General features: G+C 40.3%; 1 protein-coding gene across 1 annotated transcript in view; it reads left to right on the forward strand.

Moving 5' to 3' along the window:
- Positions 1–184: 184 nt before the first annotated feature.
- The window catches only part of LOC120529016 (tripartite motif-containing protein 16-like), a 32,880-nt gene continuing 9,208 nt past the window's right edge, over positions 185–23,856 (forward strand). Inside the window, exons 1-4 of the mRNA XM_039753077.1 lie at positions 185–1,025; positions 4,532–4,627; positions 7,969–8,202; positions 18,195–18,354. Of these exons, the coding sequence (XP_039609011.1) occupies positions 447–1,025; positions 4,532–4,627; positions 7,969–8,202; positions 18,195–18,354 (1,069 nt within the window). The 5' untranslated portion in view covers positions 185–446. The remainder of the gene's footprint in view (positions 1,026–4,531; positions 4,628–7,968; positions 8,203–18,194; positions 18,355–23,856) is intronic.

Below are 23,856 nucleotides of genomic sequence, written 5' to 3' on the forward strand. Positions count from 1 at the left end.
ACACAAGGATGTTGTCTGTAGAAATGTACGAGGATGTTGTAACAAAGGTCCATGTTATGTATGGCAGATGAAGGGCAGGTGTCCTAGGACTGTGCTTCTCTGTCATTTTACCCTTGCCTGGTGTGTATTAATAAAATATTTTTTACTAACTTTAATTATATCTCTCTGTCTTCAGTCACAAGAAACGATACTATAGAAAAAGCGTCCACACAGGTCATCTCTTCTCTCACTGTACGTCTTCACACTCTGAGCTCCTGTCTCCCATTAACTGTTCACCCTCAGTGTCTTCTCAGATGTTCTTTCTGTCAGCTCTCAGCTTTCACCTTAAATCTCCTCCTCCTCCACTTCCTCACTGACCACAAACAAACTTTCAGTTTCGTTTCTTAACAAGTCACTTCCTTGTTTGTCTGACTGATTGTCTCTGCCTGCCTCTCCTCAGACTGACAATGGCTGAAGCCCAGTTGTGTGGACTTAAGGAGGAGTTCACCTGCTCGGTGTGTCTGGACACACTGACTGACCCTGTGTCACTGCATTGTGGTCACAGTTTCTGTCTGAAGTGCTTAACCAACTACTGGGATCAGAGCCAAGTGTGCAGCTGTCCTCAGTGCAGACACACCTTCATGCTGAGGCCTGAACTGAAGAGAAACACTCTGCTGAATGAAGTCATCAAGAGATTAAGGAAGACGGCACTCAGTTCTCCTCCATCAAAGAATTATGCAGGCCCTGGAGATGTGGAGTGTGATTTCTGTACTGGGAAGAAGTTCAGAGCGGTGAAGTCCTGTCTCACCTGTCCGGCCTCCTACTGTCAGACTCACCTGCAGCCTCACTATGAAGTAGCGGCCCTGAAGCACCACAAGCTGGTTGATCCTGACAGAAATCTGAAGGAGAAACTCTGTGAGAAACATCAGAAAAGTCTGGAGATGTTTTGTAAAACTGATGAAACATGTATCTGCTTGATGTGTGGAATGACTGAACACAACAGTCATGAAAAGGTCGAGCTGGAGACAGAAAGAGAAGAAAAACAGGTGAGTGGAGTTTAGTGTTTAATAGAAGTTCAATACATGAAGGAGTTAAGTGATACGTAAATGTAGTTTGGCAGAGAAATCTATTCCTTCATGTTGAGGAGTCTGAATGTGCTTGTACAGGACAGCAGGGAGCTGGAGTCTATCCTGGTGAGACTGGGTGGAAGACATGAAACAGTCCAGGATGAGATACACAGTGTGATCCATGGACATTCGAGTGAGCTGAGTGCTCTCATTAAACTGAGCGGAGGTTCATTGTGTTCTGATCACTTGTGTCTCGAGTACCTGCTTTCCTGATATTCTGTTTCCTAAAAAGGTTTTTGAACCTCCAGGGTGGGGTGGAGAGGAATGACTTGGGGGAGGGAAGTTGAAGAAGGAGTATCGTACTTCAGTGAAAGGGGGTCTGAGGGGGGTGACACTGAAATGGTTGTGAGAGGGAGAGGGGGGACTGTTGATATAGAAGACAGAGGGTCCGAGTCCAAGCAGGGGCTCACGTCCTTGTCAACCCAGCAATAAAACCCATTCAGCTGATTAGCTAAAATGGAGGAGGATGAGGCCTGGGAGCTCTTCTGCCTGCGATTTGTAAGTTTTTTCCAGAAATTTCACACTGCCAGCCTATTACTGCTAAAGCTCTCCAGCTGATCTTTAGAAGTGGCTTTTATAGCTCTCAGAACTTTATCACTTTAACAAACAGAGGAAAAAAATCTGATGGAACTAAGTCTCATATGATCAAATGCTCTTCAGGAGTAAAAGTAATTCTTGGAGTCAACAAAAAACGCAAACCAACCTCTCAGTATACACAGAGAATGAGTGCACCAGATTAAACGTGTCAGCTCGGTCAGCGCCCGATATGTCAGGAGTTTGATTCTGTTGTCAGGTCTTCCTCCTGTGCTGCTTTAGAGGCCGTTCAAATTACGTGGTGAGCCCCCCGTCACAGTTCATTTCTCAATATTCATTACGTTATTCTCTGGTATTTGGATTTCTCTCTTTTTTTTGTTCTTATTTCATTATTTCAGTTTCCACGTCACACATTGTTATTTTGGTTGTGATGTTTGCCTCTTATGAACAAGTGTTTAGTTCTCATCACCTCCTATTTTATTCTTTATTCTATTTCATTTAGTTAGAAACTTAGGAGCTCCTTGCCCTGAAAAAAAAGTTTTGTGCCCTTGAAACGCGTTGGCATTTTTGAAACAATTGATGTTTGAAGTCAGTTGACTTAATACAAATGATAAAGCTGTAAAGTGAGCGGACCGATCTGCCCAATGTGACTCACCCGATACGTGCAGGTCGCCATCTGTCACATCTTCATCAGTGTCCTTCAGTCCAGAGTCCAATGGCGTTTCTTATTATGTTAAGACTTGTTCAACGTGCTCTACAGTCTTATTTCAGCTTTTTGTCTGTCTGAATAAACACCCATACGCTTACTGCTTTAAAGAATTTAAGATTTGTGACGTCTCTTAGTTGATTGGCTCATTCATCACTGCATTGATATTATTCTGTAATTTGATAGATATATATAAATGTACAAATTGTGCTATTTTTTGTTCATATTATACTTATGTATTTTCTATATGGTTTATTTTTTGTATTAGCATCATTAATCACTGTATTGATTTTCCTAGGTGTTACTTTATTATTATTATTATTATTATTATTATTATTATTATTATTATTATTATTATTTCTTTAAAGCATATATATACTAATATCCACCCCAGCTTATCCCTGTTTCTCTTCATGAGTGTGTAACCCTGGACTTCTTAAACTCCTAGTGAATGACTGACCCCCTATACATCAGTGCCCTGTGTTCCAATGTAACCTGTGCCAGGGGCTGCAGCTGCCATCTGATCTAAAAATCACCCTGATGCCTTTTTGCCCTGTGCCCCTCAATCTTAAAGCAAATCTTATCTTCATGTTTACCTCTATAATCTCTCCAGTCTTCCTAAGAGTGGCTTGTGTCACAGACAGCACTTCTGATTAGACCACCTTGTCTCCTCTGTTCCTAATCTTAGCTCCTCCATCTTTACTCTTTTCTTACACAATTGCCAGCCTGCTCTTACTTTTGTCACTTACAGTGACATTGACAATGACACCTTGATCTGTGTCTCTCTGTAAAATAGCCAAGCCACATGCCCTCCAAGCCATAAAGAAATCCACCATTATTGAAATCTGACTTTCTTTACTTTCACTTTCCTTCATATTTATAGAATAAAAGTGTAAATGTTGTCTAGTTTCTCTGAAGAGGGATCATGCATTGATACAGTGCGGTTCTACACCCACCCGCATCAGTTATACCTTCATTGTCTTTCAGCTGCTCCCATTTAGAAGTCACCTCAGTAGATCATCCGTCTCCATCTCTCCCTGTCTTTCACATCATTTTCTGCCACACCGACTGCCTTCGTTGCCTCCCTCACCACATCCATAAACCTCCTCTTTGGCCTTGCTCTTTTCTTCTTGCCTGATAGTTCCATCCTCATCATTCTTTCCCTGATGTACCCCTCATCTCTCCTCTGCTCAGACCATCTCAATCTCATCTCTCTCACTTGGTCATCAACTTGTCATTCCTGTGCTGTCCCCCTGATATACTCGTTCCTAACCCTGGATACCCTCGTTACTCCAAGTGACAATTGTAGCATCCTCAACTCTGCCACTTCCAGCTCTGCCTCTTGTCTTCTGGTCAGTGCCACCGTCTCTAAACCATACAGCATAGCTGGTCTCACTACCATCTTGTAGACCTTCTCTTTCACACTTGCAGATACTCTTCTGTCACAAATCACTCCAGACACTCTTCTTCACCCAGTTCACCCTGCCTGCACTCTCTTCTTCAGCTCTCTGCCACTCCCTCCATTGGTTTGGACTGTTGAACCCAAATATTTAAAATGTCTCCACCTTGTCTGCTCCTTGCTCTCACACACTTCAATTATAATGTTTTCTTTAAATATTACCATGAGTTATCACTTTATTGCCAGATTTATCAGAGCTCATTAAACTCCTCTTTAGATTTAACTTTTAACTGTACTCCTCATACTTACTTGTGTCTTCTCACTTGACTTCAAAAAATAACCAAACACTTGACAAAGTTCTCACAAGTCTGAATTCCAAAATGGCCTTGTAGGTCCTACACTTGCAGCCGTTATGTGTCCAAGTTCTCCTGTGTCTGTGAGCATTTCTTCATCCTGCACAGTCCAGTGAACATCTGATATCCTGGTCATCAATCCGATGTCAGACTGTCTCCTTTATTTGACGCACTCTTCAAGCCCGAAGTCTATCTTGAATTGAACTGGTTAACTAAACCTTTCTTTCAAATCTTTTGTATTATTAAACTTATTTTATCAAATATTTGTGTGTCATTTACTGTGACATTGTGAAGACAAGTGTGACAGAAACAGTAAGTTATGTCATGGAATGTAAAACAAATGTTTTTTGCAAATGTATGCACTCAGAATGACACCAAAAGTGGAAGTGAATTCTGATGAGACCCCCATGTGTCCTCTTGTGTTTCGAAACAGAAACAGCTGGAGGAGACACTGAGGGAAATCAAGAGGAGACTCGAGAAGAAAGAGAAGAAAATGAAGGAGGCAAAGAGAACAATAGAACAGATGAAGGTGAGTGGAATTAAGATAACACTTCACATGAAAGTAAGGAAAAAAAAGTATAGAGGTGTCACAGTTTCTGGTAATGACGTCTGAGGACAGGGAGATGGAGAAGGAGAGAAAATGGTTTATTGTGTCCTTCATGGCATTTCACTGCTGACAGAATTTCATGTTTAAGTCATTAGGAATTCAGACACAGACATCTTATTATCCTCAGGTTTCTCATTCCACTACTTAAAGATGACTTAACTCCCCCTAAGAATACCTTATACAGAATATTGGTGCTGATGTTCTGATTTTGAGATGTGCATTAAGCCTTCTAATCTATTTAACTCCATGTGTACTGGTGTGTGTGTGTGTGCACAGGTGGAAATCCTGAGATGACCACTTTGTAAGTTCTGCTTCTTAGCTTTGCACCCAACTCTTTGCCCTGGCAAACTGGCAGTCTGATCTCCATATTTCAATTGTATAATGACAACTAGACCAGCTAGATGATGACATTTGGATCCTTCACTGCTCTGGCCAGGAACCTATCCAGATATTCACAAAGGTTTTCTATCTGTGTACCCAGAAGGCAACTCTCTGTATCTGGATCAAACTTGATCTAAATTCCCAAAACACCTGAATCCTTGACTATGACTACTTTTAGGGCTTCTCATCCCTGCCTACTGTTTCAAATATATCAGAGTCATTGTGCAGCTCTGCAAGGTCCTGAAAACAAAAAAAAGTCACAGTGGCAGTTATTATTAATAATGAAAAGTTAAATAAAGGAAATAGAAATGCAGCAAGACTCACAACTCTGAGTATTACAATTGAATAGAGTTGGGAGAAGGTTAAAAAGCAAAGACACAATTGATGTAATCTAATTACAACAGATCACCTTTTCTCCACAATATCAATTCCTCTTCTTCTCCTTACTTTTCAACTCTCAATCCCAGGATGACCAAGGGCCTCATGCATAACACAGTGCATTGAACTCACATTATAACATGGCATAAGGACAAAAGCGTAAATGTGCGTATGCACAAAAAAATCCAGATGGATAAATCTGTGCATTCGCCAACTTCCACATTCTTCTGCTCAATAAATCACGGTCACTGTGAAAAGTAACGCATGTGCATGTGACTGGTGCCACTCCCCAAACTCCTACCCCATAATTACGCCTCTTTAAATATGCAAATCAATATAAATAGCCCTTAAGCTCATTGTTCTGTGAAAAGGCAATGGCAAAAGCATGGTAGTGTGTGGAGGGGGAATAAAGGAATTTCAGTGAATACCAAGTGGAGGCAAATAAAAAGTACTACTTGTTGGTTTAAACAGTGGCATAAACAACAAAAGGAAGTTGATCAAGTGACAGAGAGTGTTGGAGAAACTCGAAAGCTCAAGTTCACAAAGTAGCACAGTGCCTGAAATAAAAAAGAAGTTGTCAGATATCAAGGTCTCGGTGAAAAGGCGAGTCGTAGCTCACCATCTGAGTGTCATATGAAAGCTTATTAGGGTACAGAAAAGAAAAAAACAGTGGGCACACAGTGGGAAAATAGCACGAAATGTCAACTTTGTTCTCAAAATTTCCACTTTAATCACGTAGTTCATTTTGTCATTAAAGTAGAACATCATAAACTTCATCTTAAAATCGCTTAATTTACTAGTCTCATCGTAACTAAAATAGCACATTAAATGCTTTGTTTTGTATTTGATCTTCTATGTGCTCTATGTGTGTGAATCACTATGTGCTATTAAACGGGCTTTCTTTTCCTCATTCATGATATTACAGCTATGTGAATAATTTAAATACTGAGAAGTATATGTGATATAATTTTCATGATGATAGCAGTTAAAGCATGTTATTAGGCAGTGATTGATCATGCCTCATGCTACTTGCTAGCTGCGTCATCCGCAACCTTTCATGAAATAATTTATGGCAGCAGTACTGTCTCTTTCAAACATACTAACCTCTAATTCCTGTCCTTCAGCTTCTTTCTCCAAATACCCAATCGCCACACAATTAGCTCTGTAATAGATGTTAAGCCATCTTTAAGCTTAGAACTCTGACTCTTCAAAACTTTTAAGGAACATTGAAATATCTTCGTAGTACAGGTTAAATTATTCTATCCATCTATCCTTCCAGTGTCATGCCAGCAAGCATAAATTACCCTTGTGATATAACAGTGACCTGTTGTCAAGCCATGCAATTTAATTTGCAAGATTTAAAGAAAAAGTGTTCTGATTGTGCTTCCATTCTATAAAAACAAATTGCATGAGCGTAATTCTATCCTATCACTTTTCCTTGCTGCACATGTTCATGTAGTATGTTCATGTTCTGGTACTTGTACTTCTTTTGAAATATTTCATATTGGCAGTGTGGCGCACTGCCTCATTGGGCTACCTTATTCTTAACAGTTGTGAGACAGAATGGCTTATTTGTCCATATTATCTGGGGATAGGGGAGCTTGAAAAAGAATTCAGCCTAGTAATTGCCTTATTAACTGTGTTTAAACAGTAAGAGAAATCCAAGGGTAATCTCAAACCAATTTTATTATTTGGTTTGATGCATAATTTTGTTGAAAGTTTTCCTCGGTATACCGATAATTCTCTTTCCATTCAGATGCTGTAGAGCCGTGATTCCGTGCTCAGATACAGTGATATAAATACTATGAGTGGTGCATTGAGACGAACAACGCTAAAGCAGCTATGGTATTTGGAATAGGTTGATTATTCTGTGGACCATTATATTGTTACAGGTGAATTACAATCAGATGCCTTAAATTAATAAACAAAATGCGGTTATTTTCAGTGTATTATAAAGCCGCATCAGGGATGTGGATCTAAAAAAGAAAAGGAAACCACATAGAAAGCACTGCTTTGACAATGGGTGCTGCAAGCTTGCAAAACCGAGTGGAGAACTTGCGTATGCCAGGGTTTGAGCTGGCATGAAAATGTGCGTAGCTTTAGCTAAATTTAGTTTTTATACATCCTGATTTGAGCGTGGAAAACGGGAGTACGCAAATTTGCATGTTTATACATGAAGCCCCAGGAGAGGCTCATTAAGACCCTCTATAAGAAAAAGGGAGAACAGAGATCGAGTATGTTCTTATGGAGACAAAGGCGCAACCATGGTCACTCATCGTTTATACATGAGGCCTCCAGAGATGCCTTATTAATACGGCACATTCCATATGGTCTTTCAGGTGCTTTAAGAAGATGCTGCTACCCAGAATACCAAGGGTCTGCTATGGCCCTTATCCTAATTCAAATTATCGATCACTACATCAGAATACCAACAAAAGTGTCTTAGGACTGTTTTTTTTAATAATTCGGTGACTCAATTTTAGATTTTTCTCTTATCTAACCAGATGTCTGTGAAAAGAGTGATGGAGGAACATGAGAAGAGCTTCACTGCTCTGATACGGTGCATTGAGGAAGCCCACAAGAAACTTGCTGAGAAGATCAGAGAACAAGAAAAGAGAGAAATGGAGAAGGCTGAAGGAGTCATGGAGCAACTGAAGAAGGACATCGAGGAGCTGAAGAGGAGAGAATCTGAGCTGAAGGAGCTTTCAGAGATCAAGGACCATGTCCACTTCTTGCAGGTGAGTGTAACACTTCACAGAGAGTCTGATCAGATGGGGTGTGTGGGACCTGAGAAACTTTAGAGTCAAATTCAAAGAATCTGAGGAGTTTTAACAAATGACAAGAACAGGCCATTCAGTCCAATTTCATATTTGCCTAATATTTTCACAATTTATACAAAACTCTCAAAATTCCAACCTTTATCTGCAGCCTTCAAACAATTCCCTATGGCCACCTGACTTCCTCCCACCTCAATTTTACTGATCAATATAACTCTTTAAAGACCTTTTTAAATATGAAAATTGGAAATATCCACCAGCGGTTGACTTCTCTTGTCAACTCCGTACATGGAACATTTTATGACCCCTCCCCCCTTCATCTTTTCCTTCTATTTTTAATCTCCTGTGATTGAATTATCTGATATTAACAGAAATTCCAAGTGCTCTACCTGTCAGCTGGCTCCAGTTCCTACTGATTTCTCTTTCTCTAATAACTAACATTATACACTCTTCCCTTATCTCTGGTCCTGTTTCTTTATCTCTTAAAACAGCTGTAACAACTCCAGTTCTCAAGAAATTTGGTGTGGATCCCTACAACCTAAATAATTCATCCATCCATCCATTTTCCAACCCACTGAATCCGAATACAGGGTCACGGGGGTTTGCTGGAGCCAATCCCAGCCAACACAGGGCACAAGGCAGGAACCAATCCTGGACAGGGTGCCAACCCACCACAGGACACACACAAACACACCCACCACACACTAGGGCCAATTTAGAATCGGCAATCCACCTAACCTGCATGTCTTTGGATTGTGGGAGGAAACCGGAGTGCCCAGAGGAAACCCACGCAGACACGGGGAGAACATGCAAACTCCACGTAGGGAGGACCCAGGAAGCGAACCCGGGTAGCGAACCCGGGTCTCCTAACTGCGAGGCAGCAGCGCTACCACTGCGCCACCATGCCACCTAAATAATTCATAAATCTCAAATTAAACTTTCCTTTAAAAAACACTTGACAAACTATTGCCATGTAGGTTCACTCTCACCTCAATGACAATCATTTGTTTGAACATTTTCAGTGCGGCTTTTGTCCATTTCACAGTACAGAAACAGCCCTGGTTAAAATCACCAATTGTTGCTGTTGACCACACTTGTGCTCCTTGATCTGAGCCCTGCCTTCGATACAATATCTCATGATATTCACCTGGAGAGATTAAAATCGATTGGCATTATTGGAACTCCACTTGCCTGGTTCAAATCATATCTCTCAGATCATACACAGTTTGTACAACTAAACAATTTCAGATCCCAAGTTTGCACAGTTGTTAGTGGTGTTCCCCAGGGCTCTGTCTTGGACCCCCTTCTATTTATTATTTATCTTCTGCCTCTTGGTCGTATCTTTAGGAAATCTGATATTCACTTTCACTGTTATGATGATGACCCCCAGCTCTATCTGTTTACTAAGCCTGATTCCACTCTTCCACCTTCTTCATTCTCTGACTGTCTGCAGGAAGTTAAATCATGGCTGTCTGCTAATTTTCTTAAATTAAACAGTGATAAAACAGAGGTTCTTCTGGTAGGAACTAAATTAGTTTTGGACAGATATGATAATATTTCATTGACTATTGATAATTCTCTAATCTTTTCTTCCTTCTTGGTTAAGAGCTTAAGTTTCATTCTTGATAGCACCTTAAAATTTGAGGTGCATATTAATATTATAACTCATCATATTTCCATCTCAGCTGTTTATGTCCATCTCTTTTAGCTACCAGTAATGCTATTCTCATTCATGCTCTGGTCACATCTCATATTGATTATTGTAAGTCTGTCCTCAATGGTCTTCCTCACAGACTCCTTTACAACTTCAGTTGGTTCAGAATGCTGCAGCTCATATTATTACCAGAACATCTTCCATTGAACACATCACTCCAGTCCTTCAGCAGCTTCACTGCCTTCATATTAAATATCGCATTGATTTTAAGATTCTTCTAATTACTTACAAGACCCTCCATAATCTTGAACCTCCTTATCTTTATGATATTCCTCACATCGCCATTCCTTCCCATACCCTTAGATCTTCTTCCTCTATTTATCTTATCTGCTCACCTGGCTACCATGAGGTTTAGAAATTTCAGCCAAGTGGCCCCTCGCCTCTGGAACTCTCTTTCACAAGATATTTGTATTACTAGGCTGACCCGCCTTTTAAGGCGACCGACTTTTAAGTTGACCACTTCTTAAGGCAATTCAATATGTAGATAAATTTGATATTTTATACAAAGTCATTAATTTGGTTATATTGCATTTGAGCGGGATTACTTTAATACTCATAGTTTCTGTTATTTTTGTGATGAAATTTATTTTCTATACAATTTCGAAAACTTCCTTGAATACTATATTCGGTGTGAAAACTCTATTACTGCCTGCTATCAGTTTTCCTTGTTGTGAAGTGTCCACTACATGGATCAACTACGTCCTCAGAGCGCTGTGCTCTTGAAAATGCTACACAGAGCTGACCATGGCCGAATACTGGTCGTGGAAGATATATTCCAACTTTATCAGCAATTTGTCCTTGCGATTTATTTATTGTCATTGCAAATGCCACCTTTACTGGAAATTGTCTTCTCCGAAGAACAACAGGCAATCCGTCAGTAGTATCCAGTATAATTCTAGGAAGAAATACTACTTCCCCTTTAGCAGTGCCAGTCAACACTTCTGCCTTTAAAATATTGGGCAGTAAATCTCGAATAATTCGTCGAGTTCCATTACACAGACCGCTCCTCAGATTTCGAATGAGAATTGCAATGGTACCTTTCTTCAATTTGTGGAGTGAAATTCCAGAAAGATTCAAACTGTTTAAAAACTCTATTGGATAATTGGAACTATCTTCATCCGTGCCATCGAATATTGAGTCATGGCTTAAGAATGTAACACATTCACCATCTAATAAATTCAGTACCTTCTCATTTAGTTCATTACAATCTTTGTTGATTGGAGTTAATTCACCAAGTTGGGGATATTTGCTACATGAAGTTTATCCCCAAAGATCTCCTATACTATGTCACCTTTGCACAGCATGCTTGGTGGTATTTCTATTAGTTCTTCATCTACTTCATCATTAGTTAACGTTCCTTCTCCAAGTTTTAATAACCAATCACTGAATTCTCTATCAACCGATCGGTTGTTCTTGATCAATTTCAAAGTTCTTCCAGGTTTTGCTATACTTTGTACAGGCTTCAACAATGGCTGTTCTGGTGACATGAGGTACAATCGGCAATGTTTGACTGAAGTCTCCTCCAAGGACAAACACTTTACCGCCAAAAGGAAAGTGCGTACTGGAATTTATATCCCGAATCAATCTATCCACTGAATTTAATGCGTGTGAAGATGCCATAGTGGATTCATCCTACACAACTAATTTAGATTCTCTAAGTGATTTTGCCACTTCTTAGCAGGCGTAATTGCAGAAACTGTTGTGTCTAAAATATTTATTCCTAAGCGAAACATTGAATGATATGTTCGTCCACTTGGAAGCAAATTAGCAGCAATGCCAGAAGAAGCACAGGCATGCGCAGTTTCAGATCTTCCTCGTAAGGTACTTATTAAAGTTGTGTATAAGTATGTTTTCCTACTCCCACCTGGGCCATCAATGAAAAATAATCTTGGATTTGCTCCTTCATCTATGGCCTTCATGATGACATTAAAGCAGCTCTTTGCTCGGAATTGAACATTGCGGCCATCGCTTCGGCCTTTTGTCTTTCTACGTCAGGATCATATTGTTGAATATCGGATTCCGGAAGATTAGCAGGAGGAATTGGCAAACCGTAATGTGTTATTTTTTTCCCTGAGGAATCGAGAATCTTGGCAATATCTCGGAGTGCAAAATGACAGGGCCTGCAATTTTGGCAATCTTGGTGGTCATTTTGCTGACCTTGTTGTCTTGTGTAATCTTCAGTTAGAGCTGCCTTATGTAATACCCATAAATCAGTAGCATTTGCAGGAGAACAGAAAACTAATATATATGCAAATATCTCACGAAGATGCTTAGGCATACATACCAAGCTTGCATCAGTAAGAGTTTCGTTCCAGATTTCAGCATTTTCTGTCAAGCCTCTGATTTTTGCAGCTTCTTGAAAAGTTGCATACATTTGGTCTGCTCAAGTTTTAAGGTCTTCGAAACTTTTGGCTCCTGATACATGTAAAAGGAGCAGCCGTAGGAAATACCTTTCCGTGTCTTTCATACTGACTGAGTACATTCGGCCTATAACAGAATCGTGTCATTTCTGACGTGGCTCCCACGAATCCTGACCATTTTTTTTTTAAGCACATCATTTTCAGGTATTTCATAATAGAAATATTGATTTGCATTTGGATCTGTTTGGTTTAGTTTAAACCATGCAGTTAAGGTTGTGTCCTTGGTTTTAGCCCTTTCGAATGCCTCTGCAGTATTGCCTTGTCTAATAACGACAGATTGTTGTTCTGGTAAATGTACTTGGAGGCGGACAATAGCATGACTGCGTTCATGTATGTGGAATCCAAAAATTCTCCATGCTGCTTCAGGAGAACTGACATATCTTGAGTCCAGATACGTTTCGATCTCATCACAGACAATTCGCTCAGTTAGGTCCACATTTGCGCAATCATGTCGTTTGTAAACGTATTTGAAGAGATATTTTACGCTTTGAATAGATGCACACACTTCAACATTTATGTGACAGTTATACTTGAGCAGTAAGTAAGGATTATATCAAATGATTGTTAACTGTCCTGTCGTTTATAACAGCGCATACTCCTTCACGCCGCCTATAAAGTGGATACCCTTTTTTTTCTGGGTCCGTTTGTAGTTGAAACTCTTTTGGAAAACTTTTTGTGCACCCTTTGATATTAGCCATGCAGGAAGCGTTGGGAAATTCTGCTCCACAGGGACCATGAATCATGTTTTTAGTCACGATTTCATATAACCTGGGTTTCTCAATTAAGTGAGGTAATTCTGCACATACTGCTTTTTTAATAAGCTCAGGAGTTTCTAGTTTCGATGCCCTATCTAATATTAACAAAATATGAGCATGTGGCAGCCCCCTTTTCTGAAATTCGATTGTATGAACGTTTGCAATAACTTTTCCTAAAACATGTTTTTTGTATAAATCATTTAGGAGTTCTTTAAGTTTTATATTGAAAACATGTGCAACCAAGTCTGGTCTAAATTGGACTGGAGTTCCATTAAGATTTTCTGTAATTTCTGGCCATTTCGGATTGCAAGTCATGGTAATAAAAACAGTAATCCCTCGCTATATCGCGCTTCGACTTTCGCGGTTTCACTCTATCGCGGATTTTAAATGTAAGCACATCTAAATATATATCACAGATTTTTCGCTGGTTCGCGGATTTCTGCAGACAATGGGTTTTTAAATTTATGCTACACGCTTCCTCAGTTTGTTTGCCCTGTTGATTTCATACAAGGGACGCTATTGGCGGATGGCTTAGAAGCTACCCAATCAGAGCATGTATTACATATTAACTAAAACTCCTCAATGCTATAAGATATGCATCCCGCGCGGAGCTTGATTGTTTGCTTGTCTCTGCCTCTCTCTCACCCTCTCTGACATTCTCTGCGCCTGACGGAGGGGCTGTTTGCTTAAAAGATACTGACGCTCCTCTAAAAAAATGCCGCTTTATTGTGGTGCTCGGCATATTTAAAAGCACAAAAGCAGCACACCTATTGATTTTTTGATTGTTGCTTTAATCTCGCTCTCTCGCTCTGACGTTCTCTGTGCCTGATGGAGGAGATGTGAGCAGAGGGTCTGTTTGCACAGAGGCTGATTGCTTAGAACTTAGATACTAACGCTCCTCTAAAAAATGCCGCGGCAAACTTAAAAGCACAAGTATTTATTTTTTGATTGTTTGCTTTTCTTTGCGAGCGCTCTCACTCTCTCTTCCTCTGAAATTCTCTGCTCCTGAAGAGAAGAAGATCTATTTGCATTCTTTTAATTGTGAGAAAGAACTTTCATCTCTGTCTTGTCATGGAGGACAGTTTAAACTTTTGACTAAAGGGTGTTATTTCTTGTCTAGAGGGCTCTAATAATGTTAACAGTGTGGGAGAGTTTATAAGGGCTTAAAAAATATAAAAATAACTACACAAACATATGGTTTCTACTTCGCGGATTTTCGTCTATCGCGGGGGGTTTTGGAACGCAACCCCCACGATCGAGGAGGGATTACTGTAGATCTGGTTTGCCATACTTTCGTACAATAGCCATAGCATCCTGATAACTTTGCTGCATTTTTCTCGGGCTTCCTTGGAATGTTGATGGTAATACGATCATTTGCCCGATAGACAAATCGCCTTGTAAGTATTCTGAATTAAGTTCCTGCCTCAAATTTTGATATGAGGACACCCTTAATTGTTCTTGGTGTTTTCTATTGAACTCAAGCCTATTGGCTTCCATCTTAACATATGAGTCCACGAAATATTTTTGCGTTAGTTTACCTCCATGAAGCAACGGATTAAATGTGTCGCGTACTTGCAATTGGTAAGCGAAGTACATCATTTGTGTGAGTGCTTTATTATTAGTAGTTTTCAAATCAAGATGCCATCCTTCCTGACCAATAGGAAAAAATACCGGATATGTCATTGCTTCTAAAAATCTGTGACATATACTGATTCTTTGAGTTTTGGGCACAATCTGATTGTCCTGATTTGATTTTAAATGTACCAAAATGTCCCAATTGTGAGGTGGTTCCCCATCTGTACTTTGGAAAATCATAGCCACTTTGTTAACGATTTGTGGATTGTACCTCCTTATATCAGATTTCTTAACATACCTGATTGTCATTTTTATATCAGGAGGTGCCTCGCTTCGATTTTGAGCTTCAAGTAAAGCTTCTTGTTCAACTTGATAAAGACGTTTGTATTGTTTCGGTAAATCATTATTATTAGCCATAAACTCGCTCAGTTCTCGCATCAAATCAGGAAGACAATTTTGATTTTCTTTATTAGTAACCCTTGCGTCTGCTGCCGAACTTGGATCTAGTAAATACAATTGTGCATATACTCGGTTTTCATCACCTTCAGGATGTAATGTTCCCACACTATGGTATATGGATCCATGAATTCTAAAACAATATGGACCGGGTCCAGGAGGGGTAGCCAAATTCGCGCCAACAGATGCAAATGCAATTGAACTATTATAAGATCGAATATTGGCCATAAAATTATTGGAGTTTAAATGCATACATGTCAGCAGGTTTTGGAATAAATGACATTCCCTGTGAGGCAGAAGTTTAACATTTCCGTTCTTACAACACATAGTATATTCGTTCCTAGTATTTTTTTCTAATGAGTAGAATTTTGTGCCACAATGTACACATTTTTCATTAAAAATACCACAACTATGTTGAAGAATGTCATCATGACATGTCCTCCAAAGCAATTCTTTGTCCAGGCCTGTTACAAACTCTTTTCGCAGCATTAATTTCGTTGCGTTGATCCTGTGAACGTTTTTCATTTATTACACGCGTTTTCTCCCAAGCTTCTTGACTTAGGTTTTGCCTGTAGTTTTGTTTGCTTTCACATTCAGCATGCCATGTTTCCTCTCGAGCTTCTTGAGTTAGGTTTTGACGGCAATTTTGTTTCCTTTTACGATCAGCACGGTGAGTTTCTTTGCGACGTTCTTGTGTTAAACATTTACGCCACTTTTGCTTGTGTTGACGTTCTGCAGCACGCTTTCTTTCAACCTTAAGAGCAGATTGTTGCTCGAGACAATCCTCAATTTGTGTGCGCTCCATGTGTATATCAGGCATGTAAGTGTTGGGAATGAAAACATCAAAGTGCCCATTAACCACAGTGGTATCCTTCAATAAGGGCGCGTGTAAATAAAGGCGAGCTTCAAAAGGGCGACCTCAATTGGGCACGCAGCCGCGAATAAAGGCAAACACAGCAAAATTATTACAGAAAATTAATTAGATAAAGGCAATGATTGAACGTATAAAAAGGCAAAAGTAAGAATATTAAAACATCCAATTAATTAATGCATGAACTTCTAACGAACTATTTCTAAAGCTGTCTATATTTTGTTGTTTTCTGCTCTTATTCATTGTTGTGTTACACTTGAAGCTGTAGATTATGTGCAATGCCACGTAGATATTTTATTATTTATTATTATCTACTATTATTATCTATCTAATTATTATGTAAATTATCTACGAACGCCTTTATTTCCCGCGCCCAATTGAGGTCGCCCTTTTCAACCCCCCTGATATTTACTACGCGGTGAGGCATCAACATTAATTATTTCCAGAGACATAATTTTGTCTATTTTTCCAGCGCATCGTGCACAAAAGCAAGGAAACGATGGGAGCACCAGAACTCTGCTCACATCATGTCGCTTCGTACCGCAAGCTGCAAGTAGTAAGTCTGTGATTAGCGGAATACCGCTACGCTTTCCACTCATGGAACGAAAGGACAATCACGGCCACTTTTATATAGTAAGAAAGAAAGAAGAAGAAGATATCGCACAGTCTGGAGTAGAAAATCATCCTTTACCTGGAAAAACGAAACTACAAATCCCATCGTGCATTGCAAAATGGGGCGGGCGTGTGAAACTCCGCGCATGCGTAGTACTCACGGGACGTAAGGACAATCCCGACGGCTTTTATATAGAAGGATTGACTCTCTCCCTATCTTTAAATCTCACCTTAAAACACATCTTTTTAAGATGGCTTATTTAGTTTGATATGAATTTTAGTTGATAAAGTTAAATTTAATTTTATTATTCTATTTATTTAGGTTTTATTGTATTGTAATATTTTATCAATTTTATATTGTGGCTGTTGTTATAAATGTATTCTCTAAGGTGTACTTGTGTGCCTTGAAAGGCTCCTTTAAATAAATAATTATATATTTATTACATGATAGTCAGGTAAATCTGGAGTTGTTTGTTTGAGGAAGCAAATTTGTATGAAATGTATTCTTAATAAGAGTCATTTTAAATGACCCCACCTGACAAAAGAAGACACCAACTCCTTCACATCTTTAAACACTCCTGTCATGTCACCTCCTCATGTCTCTATCCTTTAACTGATGACATTCAAATCCTTCAGCATTTCCTCACAGCTCAAACCCCACAGTCCAGTCTGCTGTCCCACAGTTTCATTGTGAATGTGCTCTGTGAGTTTGTATAGTTCTTGTGTTCTTATAGCTGTGCTTTTTGCTTTAATGGTTTGGAGTTTGCATGTTCTCCCCGTGTCTGCGTGGGTTTCCTCCGGGCGCTCTGGTTTCCTCCCACAATCCAAAGACATGCAGGTTAGGTGGATTGGCGATTCTAAATTGGCCCTAGTGTGTGCTTGGTGTGTGGGTGTGTTTGTGTGTGTCCTGCGGTGGGTTGGCACCCTGCCCTGGATTGGTTCCTGCCTTGTGCCCTGTGTTGGCTGGGATTGGCTCCAGCAGACCCCCGTGACCCTGTGTTCGGATTCAGCGGGTTAGAAAATGGATGGATGGATGGATGGTTTCCAGGCTATTGTTGAGTATCTGCTTTATTCTTTGTATTTGATCCTGCTATCTATCTATCTATCTATCTATCTATCTATCTATCTATCTATCTATCTATCTATCTATCTATCTATCTATCTATCTATCTATCTATCTATCTATCTATCTATCTATCTATCTATCTAATTAACTTCATCTCAGTACATTAAAGAGCCCAATGCCTTGTTTTGTCTGCTAAGTCAGTTCTTCACCTGCCTGTCTGCTGCCCCCTCAGTCCACTTATCTACAGTCTGATGACTGACCTTTTATGGACTTCTGTGTGAAAATCTTTTTGAAAGTCAACACACCTGACATCTTTGGTCCACTATGATGAAATATTCTCCTATAAATAACCAATAAATGAATGAAAAGTAATCTATCTAAAGCCAAACTCTCTATTCACCATGCTGATCATTACTTGAGAGGAGGTCCTTCCTATGAATTCTACTTTTTATTTTTCCTCATCCACTCTTCTCTCCTGATGCAGACTTTGTCATCACACTGTGTCCATCCTGATGATGAAGACTCACTCAGCTTGACTTTCACTGCCGATTTCTCTTCTGAGGACCTCCTAAAGGAGATGTCATGTGTGAACAAGCGTCTAGAGAAGATCAGCCAGTGGGACATCCTGCCTTTGACTCTATCAGGTACAACATCTGGTCATGTTGTATTCATTGTTAAAGTCCATTAGGAGAACCAGATTGACAATAACAAGCACAGTGAGATGCATGAAGAATGTCTGTCCATTAAGATTTATCCATTTTCTCTATTAGTAATTTTTTGTAGTGCTGTTGACAAAGACGAGCTGAGTGATATCACACTCTCACTGTAAACTGCTGCTTTTATTCAGACTTCTTTATATTGTGAAGGACAGTCTGCATCTTTACCCAGCCAGGACACCCTTAGGATGGAAGGACAGGTGGAGACAGATTACACAGGGCTTTATCTCTCCCAGGACACTAGATGGCAGTGAGCCCAGCCTCAGATTCCCACATGAGTACCCTCAGGGGTTGCTGGGTATTGTAGTCCCAGGACACAACCCTGTTGGGCCCCTTGGGGGTCAACAGGGGGAGGTACAGGATTGGGGAATCCCTGCATCATGGGGTTTTCACCTCACATGAAAGTGCTGACAGACCACTTCTGGGGCAGCTAAAATAAAAGGGACTGCCTGCCTTGCATCAGTTGGCTAGAGTCAGGAGGAAGGAGGGCAAATCCTGTATGATGAATGGAGGAGGCAGAGAGAAACAGAGAGAGAGAGAGAGTATTGATGTTAGTATACTTGTGGCTGTGGTGGTGGGAAACCCTTATAGAAGAAGAGTTTTCCCACAATAAAAGACTCTTTGCCTTTAACCTGTGTCCATACCTGTTTGTGTTGGGTGTTTGGGGAGCTGGAGTGCCCCCTGCTGTTCACAATATATCTCTTCCTAGCAGAGTGAAACAGCCATTTATTACAGTTTTTCTCGATTGGTTTGGCTCATTTCTTGAAACCGAGATGACATTCTCAAAATAACATGGACAGATCTCCAAACCACCTTGCAAATGTTCACAACAGAATGGCATTTCTCATTGATTTCATCAAATTGCAAATGCCTTAGTACATGTCTCAAGTGTCTCAGTGCATCTTTGCAAATGGTTAAGTACAAGTAGCCTGCAGTTAGCACAATAAGCCCACATTTAGCACATTTTCCAAATAAATAGATCTTGCTGATCTAAACTGATTAGTTGATTCTCAGTCTAATGGTTGTTCTCTCCAAAACATGTCAGCATGATTTCATCGTGTAAGTCATCATATGCACAATAGTCTGTTCAATTGTCAAAATTAGTCAAGAACATAATACCATGAACACCATATATGAATTTCTTGGAACATTTGATAAATTCATGACAGTAATTGACAATCAGGTGAAATTAGAACTTGACCAACGAAGGAGGAGTTTCCCACATCTCAGATGACCAACCAAACAGTTTGTTTAGTTACCTGACAGGTGCTGTCTATTGTTGTGAATGCTGCCAAACGTGTATATATAGAGCTTGGCTAGGGCCAGTACCATTTGAACATGGAGGTACCTCACCAAGTAAATCAAGAAGGGCAACCTCCTGCTCGAGGAAGAAGAAGAGGAGGAGGAGGAAGAGGAAGAAGAAGAAGAGGCGGAGGAGGAGGAGTGAGGATGCGTGGTGGTGGAATAGGGGGAAGAGGCCGAGGAGCACGAAGACACCATGCTGTCCCGGATGAGATTCGGGCCACAATTGTAGACCATGTGGTTAACCATCGCCTGACAATGGCAGAGGCTGGGCCCGAGTGCAGCCTAATGTGCCTCGCTCTACTGTCTCCTCCATCATCCAAACCTTTCGAGGGAAAACAGGTATGTACTCAGTCAATGATGGAGTCATTACAGTATACAGTACTGTGCATACTGTAAAGCAAGACATGTATAAACTCTTCATTCCGTGTGTGTGTGTGTAGGCCTACAGTACTGTAATATATTACCTCAATGTGATGTTGCAATATGATGTTACAGTACAGTAACTCATTCTGTAACAAATCGGCATACATTACAATTGTCATACAGTGTTGTCCTTTGACTTCTACGTCTAGGATTGGACGACAACCTCACATGGGTGGCAGAAGAAAACTTCTCAATGAACAACAAGAACAAGAGATCTGTAACATGGTGATTGCAAATAATGCTCTCACTTTGAGACAGATCCGTGATGCAATCCTTCAAGACAATGCCATATTCCAAAATGTCAACTCTATCAGCATCTCCACAATAGACCGGGTATTGAAGAAGCATCAGATGACCATGAAGCAGATTTACAGGGTACCATTTGAGAGGAATTCTGACAGAGTGAAAGAGCTGCGGTACCAGTATGTGCATGTAAGTCAGTTATTGGTTGTCTATTATAGTAACATTACAGTAAGCAGTGGTTCCCAATTTGTTTGGTTTTCAGTATCCTCTTTACCTTTAGAATCCAGCTTTATCTGACTACAGCATTTTGCCTAAAAACTGCAACAGTGTTTCTCCCTCTTTGTGTCAAATACTCCCTGCAGTGCCTCTGCATAGGCCTGTACCCCAGGTTTGGAACCACTGGAGTAGTGGCCAGTAGCAGGCTATATTGAACTTGTGGAGGAGAACATAGAACAATCCCATGTAATTTTCTATTTCTGTTGTGTATGACTCCTCTATATGACTGATTTGATTTTTTACTCTATTGTAGAGAATAATGGCATTGGAAGGGAATGAAACATCTCACATCCTTGTATTTGTCGATGAGGCTGGTTTCAACCTGGCCAAGGGCAGACGTGGCAGTAACATCATTGGTCAGCGGGCCACGGTGGATGTCCCAGGCCAGCGAGGGGCAATTTAACAATGTGTGCTGCCATATCTGAGAATGGTGTGGCCACACACATCCCCAGTTTAGGCCCATATAACACTCAAAAGCTCCTCATTTTCTTGGACCGTCTTTATACACATCTGGTCCCAGAAAATGAGAGAGGTCTCGAAGGGCCTCACCTACCACACTATGTGATCGTGTGGGACAATGTAAATTTCCACCGTGGGCCGCTCATCAGGGCCTGGTTCACCACCCATCCAAGGATGCTCATGGAGCTACTACCACCATACTCTCCTTTCCTTAATCCCATTGAGGAATTTTTTTCCGCTTGGAGGTGGAAAGTCTATGAACATCAGGCTCAAGACCAGAGATCCCTGCTCCATGCAATGGATGCTGCATGTGAGGACATTACAGGGGATCAGTGTAGGGGATGGTTGAGACATTGCGCCGTTTCTTCCTCGCTGCATCGCAGGGAAAATATCCGCTGCGATGTGGATGAGAATCTATGGCCAAACAGAGAGCAGCGTGGATGGCCAGGAGGATGAGGATGGTGGCCAGGAGAGGGACGGTGACGACAACAACCAGTGAAAGTTACCTTAGTTGTGAAACTTTATTTACTGTAAGCCCTACTGTAGGCTAGATATAATTTTTCTTGTTTTTTGTTTGTGTTTATATTTCGTACATGTACAGAATACTGTATACATTTTTATGTACTCTAATGTATGGAAGTTACTTTATGTGTGTCAATAAAATGATTACAATTTCCTTGGAAGTAGGAGTGCAGTGTGTCTGATGTCAAACTTTGGAGGCTGCTCTTACTGTAAAATCCTTTTTTTTTCAGTTTTATACATAATTGTATTCTGTTGGCTAGACCTCTGCCATAGTGACAAAACATCTAGGCATTTTGACTTGCAGTGCTTACACGATGCCAAAGGGACGATGCATTTTGGGGCACTAACTATTTAAATGGGAAAGGAATTTAGTTTTGACACATGGGTAAACTATTTTGGGAGAGATACGAGCTTTTGCAGGTGATCCATGGTGTTGTGCTAAACCATCCAGGTTATTTTGGAAAAACGCACTAAGTGAATGCAAATGAGCCAACGCAATTGAGAAAGATCTTTGACATTTTGATGGTACTGACTCTATATGGGAAAGGAATCTATTTTGAAGCATGTATGAACAGTTTTGGGAAAGATATGACCTTTTGCTAGTGAGCTGTAATGTTGCGCAGAACTGTAAGACTGTTTGGCCAAATGATCTTATAGTTTTAAGAATGTAATTTCTGTTTCAAGAAATGAGCCAAACCAATCGAGAAAAACTGTAAAACAGGCTACTGGTACAACAGTAAGTCTATCGCTTCTGATCATGTCACACGTTTATGGAGCTCTGTTCACCCGACATGCTCACTCTTACGTCCCTCTTACTTTGTGCTCCTTTGGCTCATCAGACATGTTAGTCCTTACAGCCATCAGTTTTTTGTGCTTTTGTTTCCTCTGTTCATCGGACATTGCTGTCCTCTGTTGGACACTCGATGACATTATGCTCTGGCACAGATGTTGGACATTGGACCGTTTATTGCTTTAAAGCATCTTTGTGTAAGTTTTGATTCCTCCCTTTCTTATTCCACCCACATAAGTCATATTAAGAAACTTACTTTCACCTATGTCACGTATCCCGTGTTCGCTCCTTCCTCTCCTTTTCTAATGCTGAGAAACTTGTCCCTGCTTTTATCACATCCCGCATCGATTATTGTAACTTGCTGCTGGCAGATGCCCCTTCTAATCTTATATCACAGCTCCAGCTTATTCAAAATTTGGCTGCAAGAGTCCTGACCCAAACCAGCAGCAGCGAGCACATCACACCCATCCTGCTCCATCTTCACTGCTCTCTGTGTCTTACAAAATCAAATATAAAATCCTACTAATAACCTACAAAGCCTTAAATAACCTCGTGCCAAACTACATCAGTGACCTTCTCCATCACTATATGCCTGTCTGCTCACTAAGGTCCTCTGATTCTGGTAATCTTGTTGTGCCCCACACTAATCTACACTCCATGGGTGACAGCAGGGCCTTCAGCTGTATAGCTAGTGCCCAGACTCTGGAATGACCGACCAAAATTAATCAGGTCAGCTGACTCCATGAATTCTTTTAAAAAACAACAAAACTCATCTGTTCAGGAAGGCTTTTAGCTCTACTTGACTTTATTCCCCTTCTCTCAGTTTACCTCCATGTCAAGATGCTCATGTAACCTGTGTGTGTGTGTGTGTGAGACCATCAATTATGTTCTCTGAATTTACTGTCTTAATCTTCTTTATTTATTTATCTGGTTTGTACAATGCTATGTACTGTAGACCCTGCCGTTCAAACTTAAACTCTGTGAAGTGCCTTGAGCTTGGGAAAGGCGCTATATAAATAAAATGTATTATTATTATTATTATTATTATTATTATTATTATTATTATTATTATTTATATATATAGAAGCTTCTTCTTCATTTGACACTGTGATTCTCTTCATGTACTCTACCTAACGACCAACATAAAATAAGGAACAGGAAGTTGTGTTAAACTGGCAGGGCCAGCTCAGCGTACAAATGAAGACATAAAGGAAAATTAAATTGAATTGGGATCAACTTCAGTGCTTTGTGATATCATGAAGTCTGAAGGAGCTTCTGCTGTCTTCTCTGTCCTTTATATTCGCTCAGATGGGCTACTTTTTAAAAGTTCACAATAAGCCATTGTCAGCCATTTTTCCACAGACTCGTGTGTGTTATATGTGTGGTGTCGTATAGATAGATACCTTGAGTAA

The sequence above is a fragment of the Polypterus senegalus genome, chromosome 4 (assembly GCF_016835505.1).
Source record: "Polypterus senegalus isolate Bchr_013 chromosome 4, ASM1683550v1, whole genome shotgun sequence".
Taxonomy (NCBI): domain Eukaryota; kingdom Metazoa; phylum Chordata; class Cladistia; order Polypteriformes; family Polypteridae; genus Polypterus; species Polypterus senegalus.